General features: G+C 43.7%; 1 protein-coding gene across 3 annotated transcripts in view; it reads right to left on the bottom strand.

Moving 5' to 3' along the window:
- Positions 1-25335, bottom strand: part of LMNTD1 (lamin tail domain containing 1) — an 81575-nt gene that overhangs the window by 34189 nt on the left and 22051 nt on the right. For all 3 annotated transcript variants that reach the window (XM_072145078.1, XM_072145077.1, XM_072145076.1), the window contains 5 exons: positions 23073-23236; positions 22538-22726; positions 19714-19807; positions 17921-18106; positions 4143-4268 (listed from right to left, as the gene is read on the bottom strand). In XM_072145078.1, coding sequence (XP_072001179.1) covers positions 4143-4268; positions 17921-18106; positions 19714-19807; positions 22538-22726; positions 23073-23179 — 702 coding nt within the window. In that variant the 5' untranslated portion in view covers positions 23180-23236. The remainder of the gene's footprint in view (positions 1-4142; positions 4269-17920; positions 18107-19713; positions 19808-22537; positions 22727-23072; positions 23237-25335) is intronic.

The raw sequence follows: 25335 nt of genomic DNA, 5'->3' as shown, positions 1-25335 counted from the left end.
TAGAGGAGTGGTAGATGTCGGGTGTAGAGGAGTGGTAGATGTCGGGTGTAGAGGAGTGGTAGATGTCGGGTGTAGAGGAGTGGTAGATGTCGGGTGTAGAGGAGTCGTAGATGTCGGGTGTAGAGGAGTGGTAGATGTCGGGTGTAGAGGAGTGGTAGATGTCGGGTGTAGAGGAGTGGTAGATGTCTGGTGTAGAGGAGTCGAGTATATATGTCGGGTGTAGAGGAGTGGTAGATGTCGGGTGCAGAGGAGTCGTAGATGTCGGGTGTAGAGGAGTCGTGTATATATGTCGGGTGTAGAGGAGTGGTAGATGTCGGGTGTAGAGGAGTCGTAGATGTCGGGTGTAGAGGAGGCGTGTATATATGTCGGGTGTAGAGGAGTGGTAGATGTCGGGTGTAGAGGAGTCGTGTATATATGTCGGGTGTAGAGGAGTTGTAGATGTCGGGTGTAGAGGAGTGGTAGATGTCGGGTGTAGAGGAGTCGTGTATATATGTCGGGTGTAGAGGAGTCGTGTATATATGTCGGGTGTAGAGGAGTGGTAGATGTCGGGTGTAGAGGAGTGGTAGATGTCGGGTGTAGAGGAGTGGTAGATGTCGGGTGTAGAGGAGTGGTAGATGTCGGGTGTAGAGGAGTCGTGTATATATGTCGGGTGTAGAGGAGTCGTGTATATATGTCGGGTGTAGAGGAGTGGTAGATGTCGGGTGTAGAGGAGTCGTAGATGTCGGGTGTAGAGGAGTCGTGTATATATGTCGGGTGTAGAGGAGTGGTAGATGTCGGGTGTAGAGGAGTGGTAGATGTCGGGTGTAGAGGAGTGGTAGACGTCGGGTGTAGAGGAATGGTAGATGTAGGGTGTAGAGGAGTTGTGTATATATGTCGGGTGTAGAGGAGTGGTAGATGTCGGGTGTAGAGGAGTGGTAGATGTCGGGTGTAGAGGAGTGGTAGATGTCGGGTGTAGAGGAGTGGTAGATGTCGGGTGTAGAGGAGTCGTAGATGTCGGGTGTAGAGGAGTCGTAGATGTCGGGTGTAGAGGAGTGGTAGATGTCGGGTGCAGAGGAGTCGTAGATGTCGGGTGTAGAGGAGTCGTGTATATATGTCGGGTGTAGAGGAGTGGTAGATGTCGGGTGTAGAGGAGTGGTAGATGTCGGGTGTAGAGGAGTCGTGTATATATGTCGGGTGTAGAGGAGTCGTGTATATATGTCGGGTGTAGAGGAGTGGTAGATGTCGGGTGTAGAGGAGTGGTAGATGTCGGGTGTAGAGGAGTCGTGTATATATGTCGGGTGTAGAGGAGTGGTAGATGTCTGGTGTAGAGGAGTCGTGTATATATGTCGGGTGCAGAGGAGTGGTAGATGTCTGGTGTAGAGGAGTGGTAGATGTCGGGAGTAGAGGAGTGGTAGATGTCGGGTGTAGAGGAGTCGTAGATGTCGGGTGTAGAGGAGTGGTAGATGTCTGGTGTAGAGGAGTCGTGTATATATGTCGGGTGTAGAGGAGTGGTAGATGTCGGGTGTAGAGGAGTGGTAGATGTCGGGTGTAGAGGAGTGGTAGATGTCGGGTGTAGAGGAGTCGTGTATATATGTCGGGTGTAGAGGAGTCGTGTATATATGTCGGGTGTAGAGGAGTGGTAGATGTCGGGTGTAGAGGAGTCGTAGATGTCGGGTGTAGAGGAGTCGTGTATATATGTCGGGTGTAGAGGAGTGGTAGATGTCGGGTGTAGAGGAGTGGTAGATGTCGGGTGTAGAGGAGTGGTAGACGTCGGGTGTAGAGGAATGGTAGATGTAGGGTGTAGAGGAGTTGTGTATATATGTCGGGTGTAGAGGAGTGGTAGATGTCGGGTGTAGAGGAGTGGTAGATGTCGGGTGTAGAGGAGTGGTAGATGTCGGGTGTAGAGGAGTGGTAGATGTCGGGTGTAGAGGAGTCGTAGATGTCGGGTGTAGAGGAGTCGTAGATGTCGGGTGTAGAGGAGTGGTAGATGTCGGGTGCAGAGGAGTCGTAGATGTCGGGTGTAGAGGAGTCGTGTATATATGTCGGGTGTAGAGGAGTGGTAGATGTCGGGTGTAGAGGAGTGGTAGATGTCGGGTGTAGAGGAGTCGTGTATATATGTCGGGTGTAGAGGAGTCGTGTATATATGTCGGGTGTAGAGGAGTGGTAGATGTCGGGTGTAGAGGAGTGGTAGATGTCGGGTGTAGAGGAGTCGTGTATATATGTCGGGTGTAGAGGAGTGGTAGATGTCTGGTGTAGAGGAGTCGTGTATATATGTCGGGTGCAGAGGAGTGGTAGATGTCGGGTGTAGAGGAGTGGTAGATGTCGGGAGTAGAGGAGTGGTAGATGTCGGGTGTAGAGGAGTCGTAGATGTCGGGTGTAGAGGAGTGGTAGATGTCTGGTGTAGAGGAGTCGTGTATATATGTCGGGTGTAGAGGAGTGGTAGATGTCGGGTGTAGAGGAGTGGTAGATGTCGGGTGTAGAGGAGTGGTAGATGTCGGGTGTAGAGGAGTCGTGTATATATGTCGGGTGTAGAGGAGTGGTAGATGTCGGGTGTAGAGGAGTCGTGTATATATGTCGGGTGTAGAGGAGTCGTGTATATATGTCGGGTGTAGAGGAGTCGTGTATATATGTCGGGTGTAGAGGAGTCGGGTATATATGTCGGGTGTAGAGGAGTCGGGTATATATGTCGGGTGTAGAGGAGTCGGGTATATATGTCGGGTGTAGAGGAGTCGGGTATATATGTCGGGTGTAGAGGAGTCGTGTATATATGTCGGGTGTAGAGGAGTCGGGTATATATGTCGGGTGTAGAGGAGTCGGGTATATATGTCGGGTGTAGAGGAGTCGGGTATATATGTCGGGTGTAGAGGAGTCGGGTATATATGTCGGGTGTAGAGGAGTCGGGTATATATGTCGGGTGTAGAGGAGTCGGGTATATATGTCGGGTGTAGAGGAGTCGTGTATATATGTCGGGTGTAGAGGAGTCGTGTATATATGTCGGGTGTAGAGGAGTCGTGTATAAATGTCGGGTGTAGAGGAGTCGGGTATATATGTCGGGTGTAGAGGAGTCGGGTATATATGTCGGGTGTAGAGGAGTCGGGTATATATGTCGGGTGTAGAGGAGTCGTGTATATATGTCGGGTGTAGAGGAGTCGTGTATATATGTCGGGTGTAGAGGAGTCGTGTATAAATGTCGGGTGTAGAGGAGTCGTGTATAAATGTCGGGTGTAGAGGAGTCGTGTATATATGTCGGGTGTAGAGGAGTCGTGTATAAATGTCGGGTGTAGAGGAGTCGGGTATATATGTCGGGTGTAGAGGAGTCGTGTATATATGTCGGGTGTAGAGGAGTCGTGTATAAATGTCGGGTGTAGAGGAGTCGGGTATATATGTCGGGTGTAGAGGAGTCGGGTATATATGTCGGGTGTAGAGGAGTCGGGTATATATGTCGGGTGTAGAGGAGTCGTGTATATATGTCGGGTGTAGAGGAGTCGTGTATATTTGTCGGGTGTAGAGGAGTCGTGTATATATGTCGGGTGTAGAGGAGTCGTGTATATATGTCGGGTGTAGAGGAGTCGTGTATATTTGTCGGGTGTAGAGGAGTCGGGTGTATACATCGGGTGTAGTGGAATCACGCATGTCGGGTGTAGAGGAGTCGGGTATATATGTCGGGTGTAGAGGCCACAATAAGATGACAAAGTCCGCTCTGCTACATCAGTAACATCACATTGACCTTCCCCCGGCCTCGCTCACAATCCCCTCTCCCAGACAATTCCCCCTTGTGCATAGATGAAAGTAGCGCTGAGCCCCCCGCTCGCCCCCGGGACCGCGCTGCAGTCAGAACATTCTGTGCCGCCTTATAACAACTTCCATCACATTAGCATATTACGACTTCCACGTCTGCCGCATGCGGGGGAGGGGGCGAGATCAGCGGCGCCGGCGCCGTACTGCAGCTACAACGCCATAGAAGTAACATCAAGACGTACAACCACCCCGAATCATCATGTGACCCCTCTCCATCCAGCTGATTGGCTGGGTGTATTGACAAATGGGAGGGGCATACGTGTATGTGTACATCCCCTGAGTTGCACTTTAGCATCATGGTCCAACATTTTAGGATTTGGATCCTGGGGGGGTGTCCAGGCCTGGGCTGCACCTCGTGGTCCTACCTTCTTCTCCAGTGACGTCACCTCGGAGGTTAATTCTTCCACCCTCCGGAGCAGGCGCTCCTTGTCTTCCTGCGCCTCTCCCAGCAGCATCTGATCATTGTGCAGCCGCATCTGTAGCTCCAGCAGCTGCAGGGATTAGATACACAGCTCAGCAGACTGTATCACACAGGATAGGATTAGATACACAGCTCAGCAGGCAGTATCACACAGGATAGGATTAGATACACAGCTCAGCAGGCAGTATCACACAGGAGAGGATTAGATACACAGCTCAGCAGTCAGTATCACACAGGATTGGATTAGATACACAGCTCAGCAGACAGTATCACACAGGATGGGATTAGATACACAGCTCAGCAGACAGTATCACACAGGATGGGATTAGATACATGGCTCAGCAGACTGTATCACACAGGATGGGATTAGATACACAGCTCAGCAGACTGTATCACACAGGATGGGATTAGATACACAGCTCAGCAGGCAGTATCACACTGGATAGGATTAGATACACAGCTCAGCAGACAGTATCACACAGGAGAGGATTAGATACACAGCTCAGCAGACAGTATCACACAGGATAGGATTAGATACACAGCTCAGCAGGCAGTATCACACTGGATAGGATTAGATACACAGCTCAGCAGACAGTATCACACAGGATAGGATTAGATACACAGCTCAGCAGGCAGTATCACACTGGATAGGATTAGATACACAGCTCAGCAGGCAGTATCACACAGGATAGGATTAGATACACAGCTCAGCAGGCAGTATCACACAGGATAGCATTAGATACACAGTTCAGCAGGCAGTATCACACAGGATAGCATTAGATACACAGTTCAGCAGGCAGTATCACACAGGATAGGATTAGATACACAGCTCAGCAGGCAGTATCATACATGTTGGGATTAGATACACAGCTAAGCAGAGAGTATCACACAGGATAGGATTAGATACACAGCTCAGCAGTCAGTATCACACAGGATAGGATTAGATACACAGCTCAGCAGACAGTATCACACAGGATAGGATTAGATACACAGCTCAGCAGATAGTATCACAGAGGATAGGATTAGATACACAGCTCAGCAGTCAGTATCACACAGGATAGGATTAGATACACAGCTCAGCAGTCAGTATCACACAGGATAGGATTAGATACACAGCTCAGCAGACAGTATCACACAGGATAGGATTAGATACACAGCTCAGCAGACAGTATCACACAGGAGAGGATTAGATACACGGCTCAGCAGTCAGTATCACACAGGATAGGATTAGATACACAGCTCAGCAGGCAGTATCACACAGGATAGGATTAGATACACAGCTCAGCAGTATCACACAGGATAGGATTAGATACACAGCTCAGCAGGCAGTATCACACTGGATAGGATTAGATACACAGCTCAGCAGACAGTATCACACAGGATAGGATTAGATACACAGCTCAGCAGGCAGTATCACACTGGATAGGATTAGATACACAGCTCAGCAGGCAGTATCACACAGGATAGGATTAGATACACAGCTCAGCAGGCAGTATCACACAGGATAGCATTAGATACACAGTTCAGCAGGCAGTATCACACAGGATAGGATTAGATACACAGCTCAGCAGGCAGTATCATACATGTTGGGATTAGATACACAGCTAAGCAGAGAGTATCACACAGGATAGGATTAGATACACAGCTCAGCAGTCAGTATCACACAGGATAGGATTAGATACACAGCTCAGCAGACAGTATCACACAGGATAGGATTAGATACACAGCTCAGCAGATAGTATCACAGAGGATAGGATTAGATACACAGCTCAGCAGTCAGTATCACACAGGATAGGATTAGATACACAGCTCAGCAGTCAGTATCACACAGGATAGGATTAGATACACAGCTCAGCAGACAGTATCACACAGGATAGGATTAGATACACAGCTCAGCAGACAGTATCACACAGGAGAGGATTAGATACACGGCTCAGCAGTCAGTATCACACAGGATAGGATTAGATACACAGCTCAGCAGGCAGTATCACACAGGATAGGATTAGATACACAGCTCAGCAGTATCACACAGGATAGGATTAGATACACAGCTCAGCAGGCAGTATCATACATGATGGGATTAGATACACAGCTCAGCAGACAGTATCACACAGGATAGGATTAGATACACAGCTCAGCAGGCAGTATCACACAGGATAGGATTAGATACACAGCTCAGCAGACAGTATCACACAGGATAGGATTAGATACACAGCTCAGCAGGCAGTATCATACATGATGGGATTAGATACACAGCTCAGCAGGCAGTATCACACAGGATAGGATTAGATACATGGCTCAGCATGCAGTATCATACATGATGGGATTAGATACACAGCTCAGCAGGCAGTATCACACAGGATAGGATTAGATACACAGCTCAGCAGGCAGTATCATACATGATGGGATTAGATACACAGCTCAGCAGACAGTATCACACAGGATAGGATTAGATACACAGCTCAGCAGGCAGTATCACACAGGATAGGATTAGATACACAGCTCAGCAGACAGTATCACACAGGATAGGATTAGATACACAGCTCAGCAGGCAGTATCATACATGATGGGATTAGATACACAGCTCAGCAGGCAGTATCACACAGGATAGGATTAGATACATGGCTCAGCATGCAGTATCATACATGATGGGATTAGATACACAGCTCAGCAGGCAGTATCACACAGGATAGGATTAGATACACAGCTCAGCAGGCAGTATCATACATGATGGGATTAGATACACAGCTCAGCAGACAGTATCACACAGGATAGGATTAGATACACAGCTCAGCAGACAGTATCACACAGGATAGGATTAGATACACGGCTCAGCAGACAGTATCACACAGGATAGGATTAGATACACAGCTCAGCAGACAGTATCACACAGGATAGGATTAGATACACAGCTCAGCAGACAGTATCACACAGGATGGAATTAGATACACAGCTCAGCAGTCAGTATCACACAGGATAGGATTAGATACACAGCTCAGCAGTCAGTATCACACAGGATAGGATTAGATACACAGCTCAGCAGGCAGTATCACACAGGATAGGATTAGATACACAGCTCAGCAGTCAGTATCACACAGGATAGGATTAGATACACAGCTCAGCAGGCAGTATCACACAGGATAGGATTAGATACACAGCTCAGCAGTATCACACAGGATAGGATTAGATACACAGCTCAGCAGGCAGTATCACACAGGATAGGATTAGATACACAGCTCAGCAGACAGTATCACACAGGATAGGATTAGATACACAGATCAGCAGGCAGTATCACACAGGATAGGATTAGATACACAGCTCAGCAGACAGTATCACACATGATAGGATTAGATACACAGCTCAGCAGGCAGTATCACACAGGATGGGATTAGATACACAGCTCAGCAGGCAGTATCACACAGGATAGGATTAGATACACAGCTCAGCAGACAGTATCACACAGGATAGGATTAGATACACAGCTCAGCAGACTGTATCACACAGGATTGGATTAGATACACAGCTCAGCAGGCAGTATCACACAGGATAGGATTAGATACACAGCTCAGCAGGCAGTATCACACAGGATAGGATTAGATACACAGCTCAGCTGTCAGTATCACACAGGAGAGGATTAGATACACAGCTCAGCAGACAGTATCACACAGGATAGGATTAGATACACAGCTCAGCAGACAGTATCACACAGGAGAGAATTAGATACACAGCTCAGCAGGCAGTATCACACAGGATAGGATTAGATACACAGCTCAGCAGACTGTATCACACAGGATAGGATTAGATACACAGCTCAGCACACTGTATTACACATTATAGGATTGGATACACAGCTATGCAGACAGTATCACACAGGATAGGATTAGATACACAGCTCAGCAGACAGTATCACACAGGAGAGAATTAGATACACAGCTCAGCAGTCAGTATCACACAGGATAGGATTAGATACACGGCTCAGCAGACAGTATCACACAGGATAGGATTAGATACACAGCTCAGCAGACAGTATCACACAGGATAGGATTAGATACACAGCTCAGCACACTGTATTACACAGGATAGGATTAGATACACGGCTCAGCAGACAGTATCACACAGGATAGGATTAGATACACAGCTCAGCACACTGTATTACACATTATAGGATTAGATACACAGCTCAGCAGACAGTATCACACAGGATAGGATTAGATACACAGCTCAGCACACTGTATTACACAGGATAGGATTAGATACACGGCTCAGCAGACAGTATCACACAGGATAGGATTAGATACACAGCTCAGCACACTGTATCACACATTATAGGATTAGATACACAGTTCAGCAGACAGTATCACACATTATAGGATTAGATACACAGCTCAGCAGATGAGCAGTGTGTGATTTCCCTCTTAAAGGGGCGGTCAGCAGGTCACTGGCTTCTCCTCTTTGATCGGTCCAGAAAGACAAACAGTGATCCCTGCTCCTTGTCATGTGGAAGGATCTGGATATGAGGGAAGGGTCCGGTTATCAGGGGTCACCAGATGCAGAGTGATGGAGGGACACGGAGGGGGGTGTTTACTTCTAACATGGCATCTAGGTAAATAATTATTTAGTCCGTGCCCCTCCTCCGCCCCTCCCCTCATAGGAACAATTTGACATCAGGATACATGAAAGTCCTGCACCAGAACATTTAAATATATACCATATTTTTCGGACTATAAGGCGCCCAAAAAAATCCTCTGATTTTCTCAGAAATCAAAGGTGCGCCTTATAGTCCAGTGCGTCTTATATATGAACCGCACTTAAAGATAACAGCTGCCTAGAACTGTGCACAGGTCTGCCACCTGCTGGTCATTCATCCTTATAATCAGGTGCGCCTTATATATGAACCTAGATGTTTTAGCAGCCATTTATCGATAGAGCACCTTATGATCCGGTGCGCCTTATAGTCCGAAAAATACGGTAATTGCATCCCTGTACTGTGACATCGCTGTGTGTATTATCCCTGTACTGTGACATCACTGTGTGTATTATCCCTGTACTGTGACATCACTGTGTGTATTATCCTGTACTGTGACATCACTGTGTGTATTCTCCCTGTACTGTGACATCACTGTGTGTATTATCCCTGTACTGTGACATCACTGTGTGTATTATTCTGTACTGTGACATCACTGTGTGTATTATCCCTGTACTGTGACATCACTGTGTGTATTATCCCTGTACTGTGACATCACTGTGTGTATTATCCCTGTACTGTGACATCACTGTGTGTATTATCCCTGTACTGTGACATCGCTGTGTGTATTATCCCTGTACTGTGACATCACTGTGTGTATTATCCCTGTACTGTGACATCACTGTGTGTATTATCCTGTACTGTGACATCACTGTGTGTATTCTCCCTGTACTGTGACATCACTGTGTGTATTATCCCTGTACTGTGACATCACTGTGTGTATTATTCTGTACTGTGACATCACTGTGTGTATTATCCCTGTACTGTGACATCACTGTGTGTATTATCCCTGTACTGTGACATCACTGTGTGTATTATTCTGTACTGTGACATCACTGTGTGTATTATCTCTGTACTGTGACATCACTGTGTGTATTATCCCTGTACTGTGACATCACTGTGTGTATTATCCCTGTACTGTGACATCACTGTGTGTATTATCTCTGTACTGTGACATCACTGTGTGTATTATCTCTGTACTGTGACATCGCTGTGTGTATTATCCCTGTACTGTGACATCGCTGTGTGTATTATCCCTGTACTGTGACATCACTATGTATTATCCCTGTACTGTGACATCACTATGTATTATCTCTGTACTGTGACATCGCTGTGTGTATTATCCCCCTGTACTGTGACATCACTGTGTGTATTATCCCTGTACTGTGACATCGCTGTGTGTATTATCCCTGTACTGTGACATCACTGTGTATTATCCCTGTACTGTGACATCACTGTGTGTATTATCCCTGTACTGTGACATCACTGTGTGTATTATCCCTGTACTGTGACATCACTGTGTATTATCCCCCTGTACTGTGACATCACTGTGTGTATTATCTCTGTACTGTGACATCACTGTGTGTATTCTCCCTGTACTGTGACATCGCTGTGTGTATTATCCCTGTACTGTGACATCACTGTGTATTATCCCTGTACTGTAACATCACTGTGTGTATTATCCCTGTACTGTGACATCACTGTGTGTATTATCCCTGTACTGTGACATCACTGTGTGTATTATCCCTGTACTGTGACATCACTGTGTGTATTATCCCTGTACTGTGACATCACTTTGTGTATTATCCCTGTACTGTGACATCACTGTGTGTATTATCCTGTACTGTGACATCACTGTGTGTATTATCCCTGTACTGTGACATCACCGTGTGTATTATCTCTGTACTGTGACATCACTGTGTGTATTATCCCTGTACTGTGACATCACTGTGTGTATTATCCCTGTACTGTGACATCACTGTGTGTATTATCCCTGTACTGTGACATCACTGTGTGTATTATCTCTGTACTGTGACATCACTGTGTGTATTATCCCTGTACTGTGACATCACTGTGTGTATTATCCCTGTACTGTGACATCACTGTGTGTATTCTCCCTGTACTGTGACATCACTGTGTGTATTCTCCCTGTACTGTGACATCACTGTGTGTATTATCCCTGTACTGTGACATCGCTGTGTATTATCTCTGTACTGTGACATCACTGTGTATTATCCCTGTACTGTGACATCACTGTGTGTATTCACCCTGTACTGTGACATCACTGTGTGTATTATCCCTGTACTGTGACATCACTGTGTGTATTCTCCCTGTACTGTGACATCACTGTGTATATTATCTCTGTACCGTGACATCACTGTGTGTATTATCCTGTACTGTGACATCACTGTGTGTATTATCCCTGTACTGTGACATCACTGTGTGTATTATCCCTGTACTGTGACATCACTGTGTGTATTATCCCTGTACTGTGACATCACTGTGTGTATTATCCTGTACTGTGACATCGCTGTGTGTATTATCCCTGTACTGTGACATCGCTGTGTGTATTATCCCTGTACTGTGACATCACTGTGTGTATTATCTCTGTACTGTGACATCACTGTGTGTATTATCCCTGTACTGTGACATCACTGTGTGTATTATCTCTGTACTGTGACATCACTGTGTGTATTATCCTGTACTGTGACATCACTGTGTGTATTATCCCTGTACTGTGACATCGCTGTGTGTATTATCCCTGTACTGTGACATCACTGTGTATATTATCCTGTACTGTGACATCGCTGTGTGTATTATCTCTGTACTGTGACATCGCTGTGTGTATTACTGTGCTGTGACATCACTGTGTGTATTATCCCTGTACTGTGACATCACTGTGTGTATTATCTCTGTACTGTGACATCACTGTGTGTCTTATCTCTGTACTGTGACATCACTGTGTGTCTTATCTCTGTACTGTGACATCACTGTGTGTATTCTCCCTGTACTGTGACATCACTGTGTGTATAATCCCTGTACTGTGACATCACTGTGTGTATTATTCCTGTACTGTGACATCACTGTGTGTATTATCATGTACTGTGACATCACTGTGTGTCTTATCATGTACTGTGACATCACTGTGTGTATTATCCTGTACTGTGACATCACTGTGTGTATTATCCCTGTACTGTGACATCACTGTGTGTATTATCTCTGTACTGTGACATCACTGTGTGTATTATCTCTGTACTGTGACATCGCTGTGTGTATGATCGCTGTACTGTGACATCACTGTGTGTATTATCTCTGTACTGTGACATCACTATGTGTATTATCTCTGTACTGTGACATCACTGTGTGTATTATCTCTGTACTGTGACATCACTGTGTGTATTATCCCTGTACTGTGACATCACTGTGTGTATTATCTCTGTACTGTGACATCACTGTGTGTATTATCCCTGTACTGTGACATCACTGTGTGTATTATCTCTGTACTGTGACGTCACTGTGTGTATTATCCCTGTACTGTGACATCACTGTGTGTATTATCCCTGTACTGTGACATCGCTGTGTGTATTATCTCTGTACTGTGACATCACTGTGTGCATTATCCCTGTACTGTGACATCACTGTGTGTATTATCCCTGTACTGTGACATCACTGTGTGTATTATCCCTGTACTGTGACATCACTGTGTGTATTATCCTGTACTGTGACATCACTGTGTGTATTCTCCCTGTACTGTGACATCACTGTGTGTATTATTCTGTACTGTGACATCACTGTGTGTATTATCTCTGTACTGTGACATCACTGTGTGTATTATCCCTGTACTGTGACATCACTGTGTGTATTATCCCTGTACTGTGACATCACTGTGTGTATTATCTCTGTACTGTGACATCACTGTGTGTATTATCTCTGTACTGTGACATCGCTGTGTGTATTATCCCTGTACTGTGACATCGCTGTGTGTATTATCCCTGTACTGTGACATCACTGTGTGTATTATCTCTGTACTGTGACATCGCTGTGTGTATTATCCCTGTACTGTGACATCACTGTGTGTATTATCTCTGTACTGTGACATCGCTGTGTGTATTATCCCCCTGTACTGTGACATCACTGTGTGTATTATCCCTGTACTGTGACATCGCTGTGTGTATTATCCCTGTACTGTGACATCACTGTGTATTATCCCTGTACTGTAACATCACTGTGTGTATTATCCCTGTACTGTGACATCACTGTGTGTATTATCCCTGTACTGTGACATCACTGTGTGTATTATCCCTGTACTGTGACATCACTGTGTATTATCCCCCTGTACTGTGACATCACTGTGTGTATTATCTCTGTACTGTGACATCACTGTGTGTATTCTCCCTGTACTGTGACATCGCTGTGTGTATTATCCCTGTACTGTGACATCACTGTGTATTATCCCTGTACTGTAACATCACTGTGTGTATTATCCCTGTACTGTGACATCACTGTGTGTATTATCCCTGTACTGTGACATCACTGTGTGTATTATCCCTGTACTGTGACATCACTGTGTGTATTATCCCTGTACTGTGACATCACTTTGTGTATTATCCCTGTACTGTGACATCACTGTGTGTATTATCCTGTACTGTGACATCACTGTGTGTATTATCCCTGTACTGTGACATCACCGTGTGTATTATCTCTGTACTGTGACATCACTGTGTGTATTATCCCTGTACTGTGACATCACTGTGTGTATTATCCCTGTACTGTGACATCACTGTGTGTATTATCCCTGTACTGTGACATCACTGTGTGTATTATCTCTGTACTGTGACATCACTGTGTGTATTATCCCTGTACTGTGACATCACTGTGTGTATTATCCCTGTACTGTGACATCACTGTGTGTATTCTCCCTGTACTGTGACATCACTGTGTGTATTCTCCCTGTACTGTGACATCACTGTGTGTATTATCCCTGTACTGTGACATCACTGTGTGTATTATCCCTGTACTGTGACATCGCTGTGTATTATCTCTGTACTGTGACATCACTGTGTATTATCCCTGTACTGTGACATCACTGTGTGTATTCACCCTGTACTGTGACATCACTGTGTGTATTATCCCTGTACTGTGACATCGCTGTGTATATTATCCCTGTACTGTGACATCACTGTGTGTATTATCTCTGTACTGTGACATCACTGTGTGTATTATCCTGTACTGTGACATCACTGTGTGTATTATCCCTGTACTGTGACATCACTGTGTGTATTATCCCTGTACTGTGACATCACTGTGTGTATTATCCTGTACTGTGACATCACTGTGTGTATTATCCCTGTACTGTGACATCGCTGTGTGTATTATCCCTGTACTGTGACATCACTGTGTGTATTATCTCTGTACTGTGACATCACTGTGTGTATTATCCCTGTACTGTGACATCACTGTGTGTATTATCTCTGTACTGTGACATCACTGTGTGTATTATCCTGTACTGTGACATCACTGTGTGTATTATCCCTGTACTGTGACATCGCTGTGTGTATTATCCCTGTACTGTGACATCACTGTGTGTATTATCCCTGTACTGTGACATCACTGTGTGTATTATCTCTGTACTGTGACATCGCTGTGTGTATTATCTCTGTACTGTGACATCGCTGTGTGTATTACTGTGCTGTGACATCACTGTGTGTATTATCCCTGTACTGTGACATCACTGTGTGTATTATCTCTGTACTGTGACATCACTGTGTGTCTTATCTCTGTACTGTGACATCACTGTGTGTCTTATCTCTGTACTGTGACATCACTGTGTGTATTATTCCTGTACTGTGACATCACTGTGTGTATTATCATGTACTGTGACATCACTGTGTGTCTTATCATGTACTGTGACATCACTGTGTGTATTATCCTGTACTGTGACATCACTGTGTGTATTATCCCTGTACTGTGACATCACTGTGTGTATTATCTCTGTACTGTGACATCACTGTGTGTATTATCTCTGTACTGTGACATCGCTGTGTGTATGATCGCTGTACTGTGACATCACTGTGTGTATTATCTCTGTACTGTGACATCACTATGTGTATTATCTCTGTACTGTGACATCACTGTGTGTATTATCTCTGTACTGTGACATCACTGTGTGTATTATCCCTGTACTGTGACATCACTGTGTGTATTATCTCTGTACTGTGACATCACTGTGTGTATTATCCCTGTACTGTGACATCACTGTGTGTATTATCTCTGTACTGTGACGTCACTGTGTGTATTATCCCTGTACTGTGACATCACTGTGTGTATTATCCCTGTACTGTGACATCGCTGTGTGTATTATCTCTGTACTGTGACATCACTGTGTGCATTATCCCTGTACTGTGACATCACTGTGTGTATTATCCCTGTACTGTGACATCACTGTGTGTATTATCCCTGTACTGTGACATCACTGTGTGTATTATCTCTGTACTGTGACATCACTGTGTGTATTATCCCTGTACTGTGACATCACTGTGTGTATTATCCCTGTACTGTGACATCACTGTGTGTATTCTCCCTGTACTGTGACATCACTGTGTGTATTATCCCTGTACTGTGACATCACTGTGTGTATTATCCCTGTACTGTGACATCACCGTGTGTATTATCTCTGTACTGTGACATCACTGTGTGTATTATCCCTGTACTGTGACATCACTGTGTGTATTATCCCTGTACTGTGACATCACTGTGTGTATTATCCCTGTACTGTGACATCGCTGTGTGTATTATCCCTGTACTGTGACATCGCTGTGTGTATTATCCCTGTACTGTGACATCACTGTGTATATTATCCTGTACTGTGACATAGCTGTGTGTATTATCTCTGTACTGTGACATCACTGTGTGTATTATCCCTGTACTGTGACATCGCTGTGTGTATTACTGTGCTGTGACATCACTGTGTGTATTATCTCTGTACTGTGACATCGCTGTGTGTATTACTGTGCTGTGACATCACTGTGTGTATTATCTCTGTACTGTGACATCACTGTGTGTATTATCCTGTACTGTGACATCACTGTGTGTATTATCCCTGTACTGTGACATCACTGTGTGTATTATCCCTGTACTGTGACATCACTGTGTGTATTATCCCTGTACTGTGACATCACTGTGTGTATTATCCCTGTACTGTGACATCACTGTGTGTATTATCCCTGTACTGTGACATCGCTGTGTGTATTATCCCTGTACTGTGACATCACTGTGTGTATTATCTCTGTACTGTGACATCACTGTGTGTATTATCTCTGTACTGTGACATCACTGTGTGTATTATCCCTGTACTGTGACATCACTGTGTGTATGATCGCTGTACTGTGACATCACTGTGTGTATTATCCCTGTACTGTGACATCACTGTGTGTATTATCTCTGTACTGTGACATCGCTGTGTGTATGATCGCTGTACTGTGACATCACTGTGTGTATTATCTCTGTACTGTGACATCACTATGTGTATTATCTCTGTACTGTGACATCACTGTGTGTATTATCCTGTACTGTGACATCACTGTGTGTATTATCTCTGTACTGTGACATCGCTGTGTGTATTATCCCTGTACTGTGACATCACTGTGTGTATTATCCCTGTACTGTGACATCACTGTGTGTATTATCCCTGTACTGTGACATCACTGTGTGTATTATCCCTGTACTGTGACATCACTGTGTGTATTATCCCTGTACTGTGACATCACTGTGTGTATTATCCCTGTACTGTGACATCACTGTGTGTATTATCCTGTACTGTGACATCACTGTGTGCATTATCCCTGTACTGTGACATCACTGTGTGTATTATCCCTGTACTGTGACATCACTGTGTGTATTATCCCTGTACTGTGACATCACTGTGTGTATTATCCCTGTACTGTGACATTACTGTATGTATTATCCCTGTACTGTGACATCGCTGTGTGTATTATCTCTGTACTGTGACATCGCTGTGTGTATTACTGTGCTGTGACATCACTGTGTGTATTATCCCTGTACTGTGACATCACTGTGTGTCTTATCTCTGTACTGTGACATCACTGTGTGTCTTATCTCTGTACTGTGACATCACTGTGTGTATTACCCCCTGTACTGTGACATCACTGTGTGTATTATCTCTGTACTGTGACATCACTATGTGTATTATCTCTGTACTGTGACATCACTGTGTGTATTATCCTGTACTGTGACATCACTGTGTGTATTATCTCTGTACTGTGACATCACTGTGTGTATTATCCCTGTACTGTGACATCACTGTGTGTATTATCTCTGTACTGTGACATCACTGTGTGTATTATCCCTGTACTGTGACATCACTGTGTGTATTATCTCTGTACTGTGACGTCACTGTGTGTATTATCCCTGTACTGTGACATCACTGTGTGTATTATCCCTGTACTGTGACATCGCTGTGTGTATTATCTCTGTACTGTGACATCACTGTGTGCATTATCCCTGTACTGTGACATCACTGTATGTATTATCCCTGTACTGTGACATCACTGTGTGTATTATCCATGTACTGTGACATCACTGTGTGTATTATCCTGTACTGTGACATCACTGTGTGTATTATCGCTGTACTGTGACATCACTGTGTGTATTATCCCTGTACTGTGACATCACTGTGTGTATTATCGCTGCATGTCACTTAACACAAGACAAAGGAATTACCTGTTAATACCTAATGTGATTAAAGGGGATTTTTACCGCACACAATCTGTTCCTAATACCATTGTCTCACCCTTCATACACACAGATGTAGCAGAGCTCAGTGTGTTTGATAAAAATTCAAGATGCCATATTCAGCTCTGCTACATCTGTGCGTTAGCCTTGGTTGAGGAGAATGCACAGTGTGTCTGGTGTCCGGTAGGAGAGGTAGTCAGAGCCTCGCGCCTCCCGGGATCCTTCCACCAGTATCTTATTTGGCTGTGGTGCAGACGTCGCTTACATAACGCGGTAATAACACGGCGCTAAAATTAGCAGCACGACTTTCGTCCTGCGGGGATGGATGAGTCACCGCTCCACACGTACAGGAGCCATGGAAATCACTGCGCAGGATTTATTCTGTATGGGCATGTTAATCTAAACCGATACACTGTAACGCAACCTCAGCCGTGGCAGACACTTACACTCTGGCTATAGGCGGTCTCGGTCTCGTCCTGCAGTCTCTTCACTTCCGCCTCGCTGGCCTCCTGGATTTTCTGCACAGTCTCCATCAGAGCCGGACCCCCGCGGCTCATCCTCCGGAGCTGGTCCTCGAGCTGGAGGACGAGGGCCTCAGACTGGGCCACTTGGGCCCTCAGCTCCTGAGCCTCCTGATTATACAACAACGTATAGACTGATTATTACTTGCGGTAAAGCTGGGTGACTGGTACCATGATCATAACTACAGCCTGGCACCCAGCTTTCCCAAAGACCTAAAAGTAAATTCGCTGAGATGTGGAGTGATCTATCCTGAACTTACATATTACCATATAACTTTGACGTTCGGGAAAGCTGGGTGACCCCCAGTGTATTTGTAAAGCAGCCCATTACCCAACTTTTCCAAAACACCTGATAAAAAATGTCCCCCGTGTAGAGTGAACTAACAGTAATTCCTATGCTACTGTATAGTTTTGGGGTTCAGAAACTCTAGGAAAGCTGGGTGACTACTCCATGGTCATCTATGCAGAATATCACCCAACTTTTCAGAATACCTGAAGACAAATAGATTGTCATCTATCCCTAATTTACATGTTGTTTTGCCACTCATGAAAAGCTGAGTGACCACTAGTATAATTGACCTTGGTTTTTCACCCAACTTTCCCACATAGCAGAAAACATATATATATATTACCTGTGCTTCTACTACATGGCTTTGCCATTCAGGACTTTATAACAATTTTTGGGTTTAGGGGCCTTGGTAATCTGGGCGCCCACTAACGTGGTCATGTACACATCTTACTACCCAGCTTTCCTGATTACTCCAACACATTCATTTATCTTTACTTGAGGCATCATGCACACAACCATATTGCAGGGTCCTGTTTTTTCGGATGCAAAAACAGACTTTGTGTCACCCATATGTAACTTGTGTCCGCTAAAAAATACAGTGGTATACGTGACACAACGCTGTAAGCGGTACGTTTTTGGTGTTCCCATTGACTTCTATGGGGAAAACCTTTCGCAAATCGTCAAAAAATAGGTCATGTTTTATGTTTTGCGTTGCGGTCTCACCGCCTGTACACGGTGCAGTTACGGCAATCATATATTTAGCGGTGTTTACCATTAAAGTCAATGGGGCCGTTTAGATGCAAAAATAACTCTGTTTTAGTGTGCACTCTAGAAAAGCTGGGTGACAAGTCAACTTTGGGCGATATTCCAAAAATATGTTTTCCCAATTTTACATAATGTTTAGGAAAGCTGAGTAACACAGTAATGAGTAATAGGGGGTTCAGCCATGTTGTCACCCAGGTTTTCTAAACCAAAATTGCAAGAACTGCATTGATATTACAATATTGCATTCAGCTTTTTCCAGTAGTTACTTATATCTAGTCATAGGAAAGTTGGGTGACCATCAGCATAGGTAGAGATTGTCACCCAGCTTTCCCAGACCTCATGATAGCGTATATATAGAAATATATAGCATGATAAGGATAGGGAAAACTGCCAGGACAAAATGGCCACTAGCAACCAATCACAGAACAGCTTGCATTTTCATAAAGCACTTTTGACAATGTAATCTGAGCTGTGATTGGTTACTAAGGGCAACCTGGAGAGGCTTGTTTTGATGAGGCCTAGAATACAGATAGATAGATTAGATTTGTAAAATGCTACAGAATATGTTGGTGCCATATAAATAAAGATTATTATTATAGATAGATGGATAGTTAGATAGCATCTCAGGCCTATATTATACCTGCCCCATGGATATATCACCCACCTTCATGTGATTATACTTCAGCCCCTCCATCTGTTGCGTCAATTCTCTCACTTTCTCCTCAAGGGTTAAACGCTGCGAAAACTCTTCTTCGTATCTGTAGAAATCACAAAATCATCCCCAAAGTGACAAATCGCACCTAAAAGTCACCTTGCACCTGTAAACTTTACCAGTGTGACCAAAGTCATGTTTTAGACTCCATTCACAGCCAAAGCTGCATTCAAGAGTTTTTGGACGTTTTTTTTTAGATAACAATAAATTGCGGGAGCAGAGAGATTTATCACTGAGACCCAGAGAAATAGAAAGAAATTCAGTTTCCAAGGACAACTGTTGGCATTTCTAATGCAACTTCGGATGCGACTGGAGAATAAAACAATGTAAATGAAAAACACTATATAATAATAAGCATAATTACTGTACAGAGACTGTGCAAAGTGTCACCCGTGTGGGCATAGAAAACTAACACAGGAGGAAGCGGAGGCTGAGCACATGGCATGAATAGTCCCTATTGTTTTTCAAAGTCAGAGAATGTACAATACTGATCTACACTGAGCTTATCTCTGAATATATAATACCCAGGTTACACCGGCTGTACATATATCATTATATACAGGGATCCCCAGGTTATACCGGCTGTACATATATCATTATATACAGGGATCCCCAGGTTATACCGGCTGTACATATATCATTATATACAGGAGATCCCCAGGTTATACCGGCTGTACATATATCATTATATACAGGGATCCCCAGGTTATACCGGCTGTACATATATCATTATATACAGGAGATCCCCAGGTTATACCGGCTGTACATATATCATTATATACAGGGATCCCCAGGTTATACCAGCTGTACATACATCATTATATACAGGAGATCCCCAGGTTATACCGGCTGTACATATATCATTATATACAGGAGATCCCCAGGTTATACCGGCTGTACATATATCATTATATACAGGAGATCCCCAGGTTATACCGGCCGTACATATATCATTATATACAGGAGATCCCCAGGTTATACCGGCTGTACATATATCATTATATACAGGAGATCCCCAGGTTATACCAGCTGTACATATATCATTATATACAGGAGATCCCAGGTTATACCGGCTGTACATATATCATTATATACAGGAGATCCCCAGGTTATACCGGCTGTACATATATCATTATATACAGGAGATCCCCAGGTTATACCGGCTGTACATATATCATTATATACAGGAGATCCCCAGGTTATACCGGCTGTACATATATCATTATATACAGGAGATCCCCAGGTTATACCAGCTGTACATATATCATTATATACAGGAGATCCCCAGGTTATACCGGCTGTACATATATCATTATATACAGGAGATCTCCAGGTTATACCGGCTGTACATATATCACTATATACAGGAGATCCCCAGGTTATACCGGCTGTACATATATCATTATATACAGGAGATCCCCAGGTTATACCGGCTGTACATATATCATTATATACAGGAGATCCCCAGGTTACACCGGCTGTACATATATCATTATATACAGGGATCCCCAGGTTATAGCGGCTGTACATATATCATTATATACAGGAGATCCCAGGTTATACCGGCTGTACATATATCATTATATACAGGAGATCCCAGGTTATACCGGCTGTACATATATCATTATATACAGGAGATCCCCAGGTTATACCGGCTGTACATATATCATTATATACAGGAGATCCCCAGGTTATACCGGCTGTACATATATCATTATATACAGGACATCCCCAGGTTATACCGGCTGTACATATATCATTATATACAGGAGATCCCCAGGTTACACCGGCTGTACATATATCATTATATACAGGGATCCCCAGGTTATACCGGCTGTACATATATCATTATATACAGGAGATCCCAGGTTATACCGGCTGTACATATATCATTATATACAGGAGATCCCCAGGTTATACCGGCTGTACATATATCATTATATACAGGAGATCCCCAGGTTATACCGGCTGTACATATATCATTATATACAGGAGATCCCCAGGTTATACCGGCTGTACATATATCATTATATACAGGACATCCCCAGGTTATACCGGCTGTACATATATCATTATATACAGGAGATCCCCAGGTTATAGCGGCTGTACATATATCATTATATACAGGAGATCCCCAGGTTATACCGGCTGTACATATATCATTATATACAGGAGATCCCCAGGTTATACCGGCTGTACATATATCATTATATACAGGAGATCCCCAGGTTATACCGGCTGTACATATATCATTATATACAGGAGATCCCCGGGTTATACCGGCTGTACATATATCATTATATACAGGAGATCCCCGGGTTATAGCGGCTGTACATATATCATTATATACAGGAGATCCCCGGGTTATAGCGGCTGTACATATATCATTATATACAGGAGATCCCCGGGTTATACCGGCTGTACATATATCATTATATACAGGAGATCCCCAGGTTATACCGGCTGTACATATATCATTATATACAGGAGATCCCCAGGTTATACCGGCTGTACATATATCATTATATACAGGAGATCCCCAGGTTATACCGGCTGTACATATATCATTATATACAGGAGATCCCCAGGTTATACCGGCTGTACATATATCATTATATACAGGAGATCCCCAGGTTATACCGGCTGTACATATATCATTATATACAGGAGATCCCCAGGTTATACCGGCTGTACATATATCATTATATACAGGACATCCCCAGGTTATACCGGCTGTACATATATAGGGCTATGGAGGGACGGTAGGGGCACTTACCTAGTCTGGGCCATGCCCATGTTCCTCTGCAGGTCCCCCAGCTCCTGTCTGGCCATCTCTAGCTGTATGGTGGGGGATATGGCTGCGCCCTTTAACCCTTGTATGTCTGACTCCTTCTGCGCCACCAGCGCTTGTAACGAGCGGATATCTTCGTCCTTCTTCAGGATGTCTCTGTTCATTTGCCAGATTCTGCGACATAAATAAAGTTCTTATTAGACATGAAGTCAATACTTCCGGATTCATGTTGAAGGACAGGACTTATCGTTCGTGTGACTGTCGTTAGGACCTGCAGGTCCTTGGTGCTGGTCCTAAAGTCCCTAGAGTGCCTAGAGTGCTGACACAGTGCACCAAATCCTCTACATACATAGTCACAGGAGGAACTTCTGCCTCGCTATAGCCACCTCTAGGGGACTGACATGGAAATTTAAAGGGATTTTCCATCAGTCTGGATCTTCAGGACCAGCACTGAGCAGCGGGACAAAGCAGGACAGAGGACAACTGCTTGATGTCATGACTTACACCAGGGTACACTTACCTGTCCTGGTACTCGGCCGCCATGGCTGTGCTGAAGCCTGCGCCGTCCTGCGCCCTGTAGCTCTGCTCCAGCTTTTCCCGCAGGTTCCCGATCTCCTCCTCATACATATTCCGGAGGGTAACGACCTCATTGTGGAGATGGTGGACGGAGGAAGCGGCATCAGCCTGCACAGAGGGAGTCACCCCGTTATCACCCGCATATATACCGCCACCCCAGGAGAGACACCCCGCTATAAGGAGAACATCATCATCATCGTCAAGCTTTACTGTCTACAGAACAACCGGCCGGGAGAACGCGGCGACCATTACTTACCCAGAACTACTCACCGGGGAGAGAGAGATTCCAGGAGCTTATATCTCCCCCGTTATTTATACTCATCCACACAATCATTGTTATATGCTTGTTTTTTACCAGTTTATGTGCAATAATAACATAAACAACCCAATATAATATTATTATTACACATCTACCTTTCCACCCGTGTGCTGCACCCTCCCCATGTCTATACCATGTATTATAGTAGTTATACTCTTGTACACAGGGGGCAGTATTATAGTAGTTATATTCTTGTACACAGGGGGCAGTATTATAGTAGTTATATTACTGTACATAGGGGGCAGTATTATAGGAGTTATATTCTTGTACATAGGGGGCAGTATTATAGTAGTTATATTCCTGTACATAGGGGGCAGTATTATAGTAGTTATATTCTTGTACATAGGGGGCAGTATTATAGTAGTTATATTCTTGTACATAGGGGGCAGTATTATAGTAGTTATATTCCTGTACATAGGGGGCAGTATTATAGTAGTTATATTCTTGTACATAGGGGGCAGTATTATAGTAGTTATATTCTTGTACATAGGGGACAGTATTATAGTAGTTATATTCCTGTACATAGGGGGCAGTATTATAGTGGTTATATCCTTGTACATAGGGGCAGTATTATAGTAGTTATATCCTTGTACATAGGGGCAGTATTATAGTAGTTATATTCTTGTACATAGGGGGCAGTATTATAGTAGTTATATTCCTGTACATAGGGGGCAGTATTATAGTAATTATATTCTTGTACATAGGGGGCAGTATTATAGTAGTTATACTCTTGTACATAGGGGGCAGCATTATAGTAGTTATATTCCTGTACATAGGGGGCAGTATTATAGTAGTTATATTCTTGTACATAGGGGGTAGTATTATAGTAGTTATATTCTTGTACATAGGGGGCAGTATTATAGTAGTTATATTCTTGTACATAGGGGGCAGTATTATAGTAGTTATATTCCTGTACATAGGGGGCAGTATTATAGTAGTTATATTCTTGTACATAGGGGGCAGTATTATAGTAGTTATATTCTTGTACATAGGGGGCAGTATTATAGTAGTTATATTCTTGTACATAGGGGGCAGTATTATAGTAGTTATATTCCTGTACATAGGGGGCAGTATTATAGTAGTAATATTCCTGTACATAGGGGGCAGTATTATAGTAGTTATATTCTGGTACATAGGGGGCAGTATTATAGTAGTTATATTCTTGTACATAGGAGGCAGTATTATAGTAGTTATATTCCTGTACATAGGGGGCAGTATTATAGTAGTTATATTCTTGTACATAGGGGGCAGTATTATAGTAGTTATATTCCTGTACATAGGGGGCAGTATTATAGTAGTTATATTCTTGTACATAGGGGGCAGTATTATAGTAGTTATATTCTTGTACATAGGGGCATGATTATAGTAGTTATATTCTTGTACATAGGGGGCAGTATTATAGTAGTTATATTCCTGTACATAGGAGGCAGTATTATAGTAGTTATATTCCTGTACATAGTGGGCAGTATTATAGTAGTTATATTCCTGTACATAGGGGGCAGTATTATAGTAGTTATATTCTTGTACATAGGGGACAGTATTATAGTAGTTATATTCCTGTACATAGGGGGCAGTATTATAGTAGTTATATTCTTGTACATAGGGGGCAGTATTATAGTAGTTATAGTCTTGTACATAGGGGGCAGTATTACAGTAGTTATATTCTTGTACATAGGGGGCAGTATTATAGTAGTTATATTCTTGTACATAGGGGGCAGTATTATAGTAGTTATATTCCTGTACATAGGGGGCAGTATTATAGTAGTTATATTCCTGTACATAGGGGGCAGTATTATAGTAGTTATATTCTTGTACATAGGAGGCAGTATTATAGTAGTTATATTCCTGTACATAGGGGGCAGTATTATAGTAGTTATATTCCTGTACA

This window comes from Engystomops pustulosus, chromosome 4 (genome assembly GCF_040894005.1).
Source record: "Engystomops pustulosus chromosome 4, aEngPut4.maternal, whole genome shotgun sequence".
Taxonomy (NCBI): Eukaryota; Metazoa; Chordata; class Amphibia; order Anura; family Leptodactylidae; genus Engystomops; species Engystomops pustulosus.
Note: the sequence above shows the minus strand (reverse complement) of the source record. Positions and strands in the feature narration are given on the sequence as shown.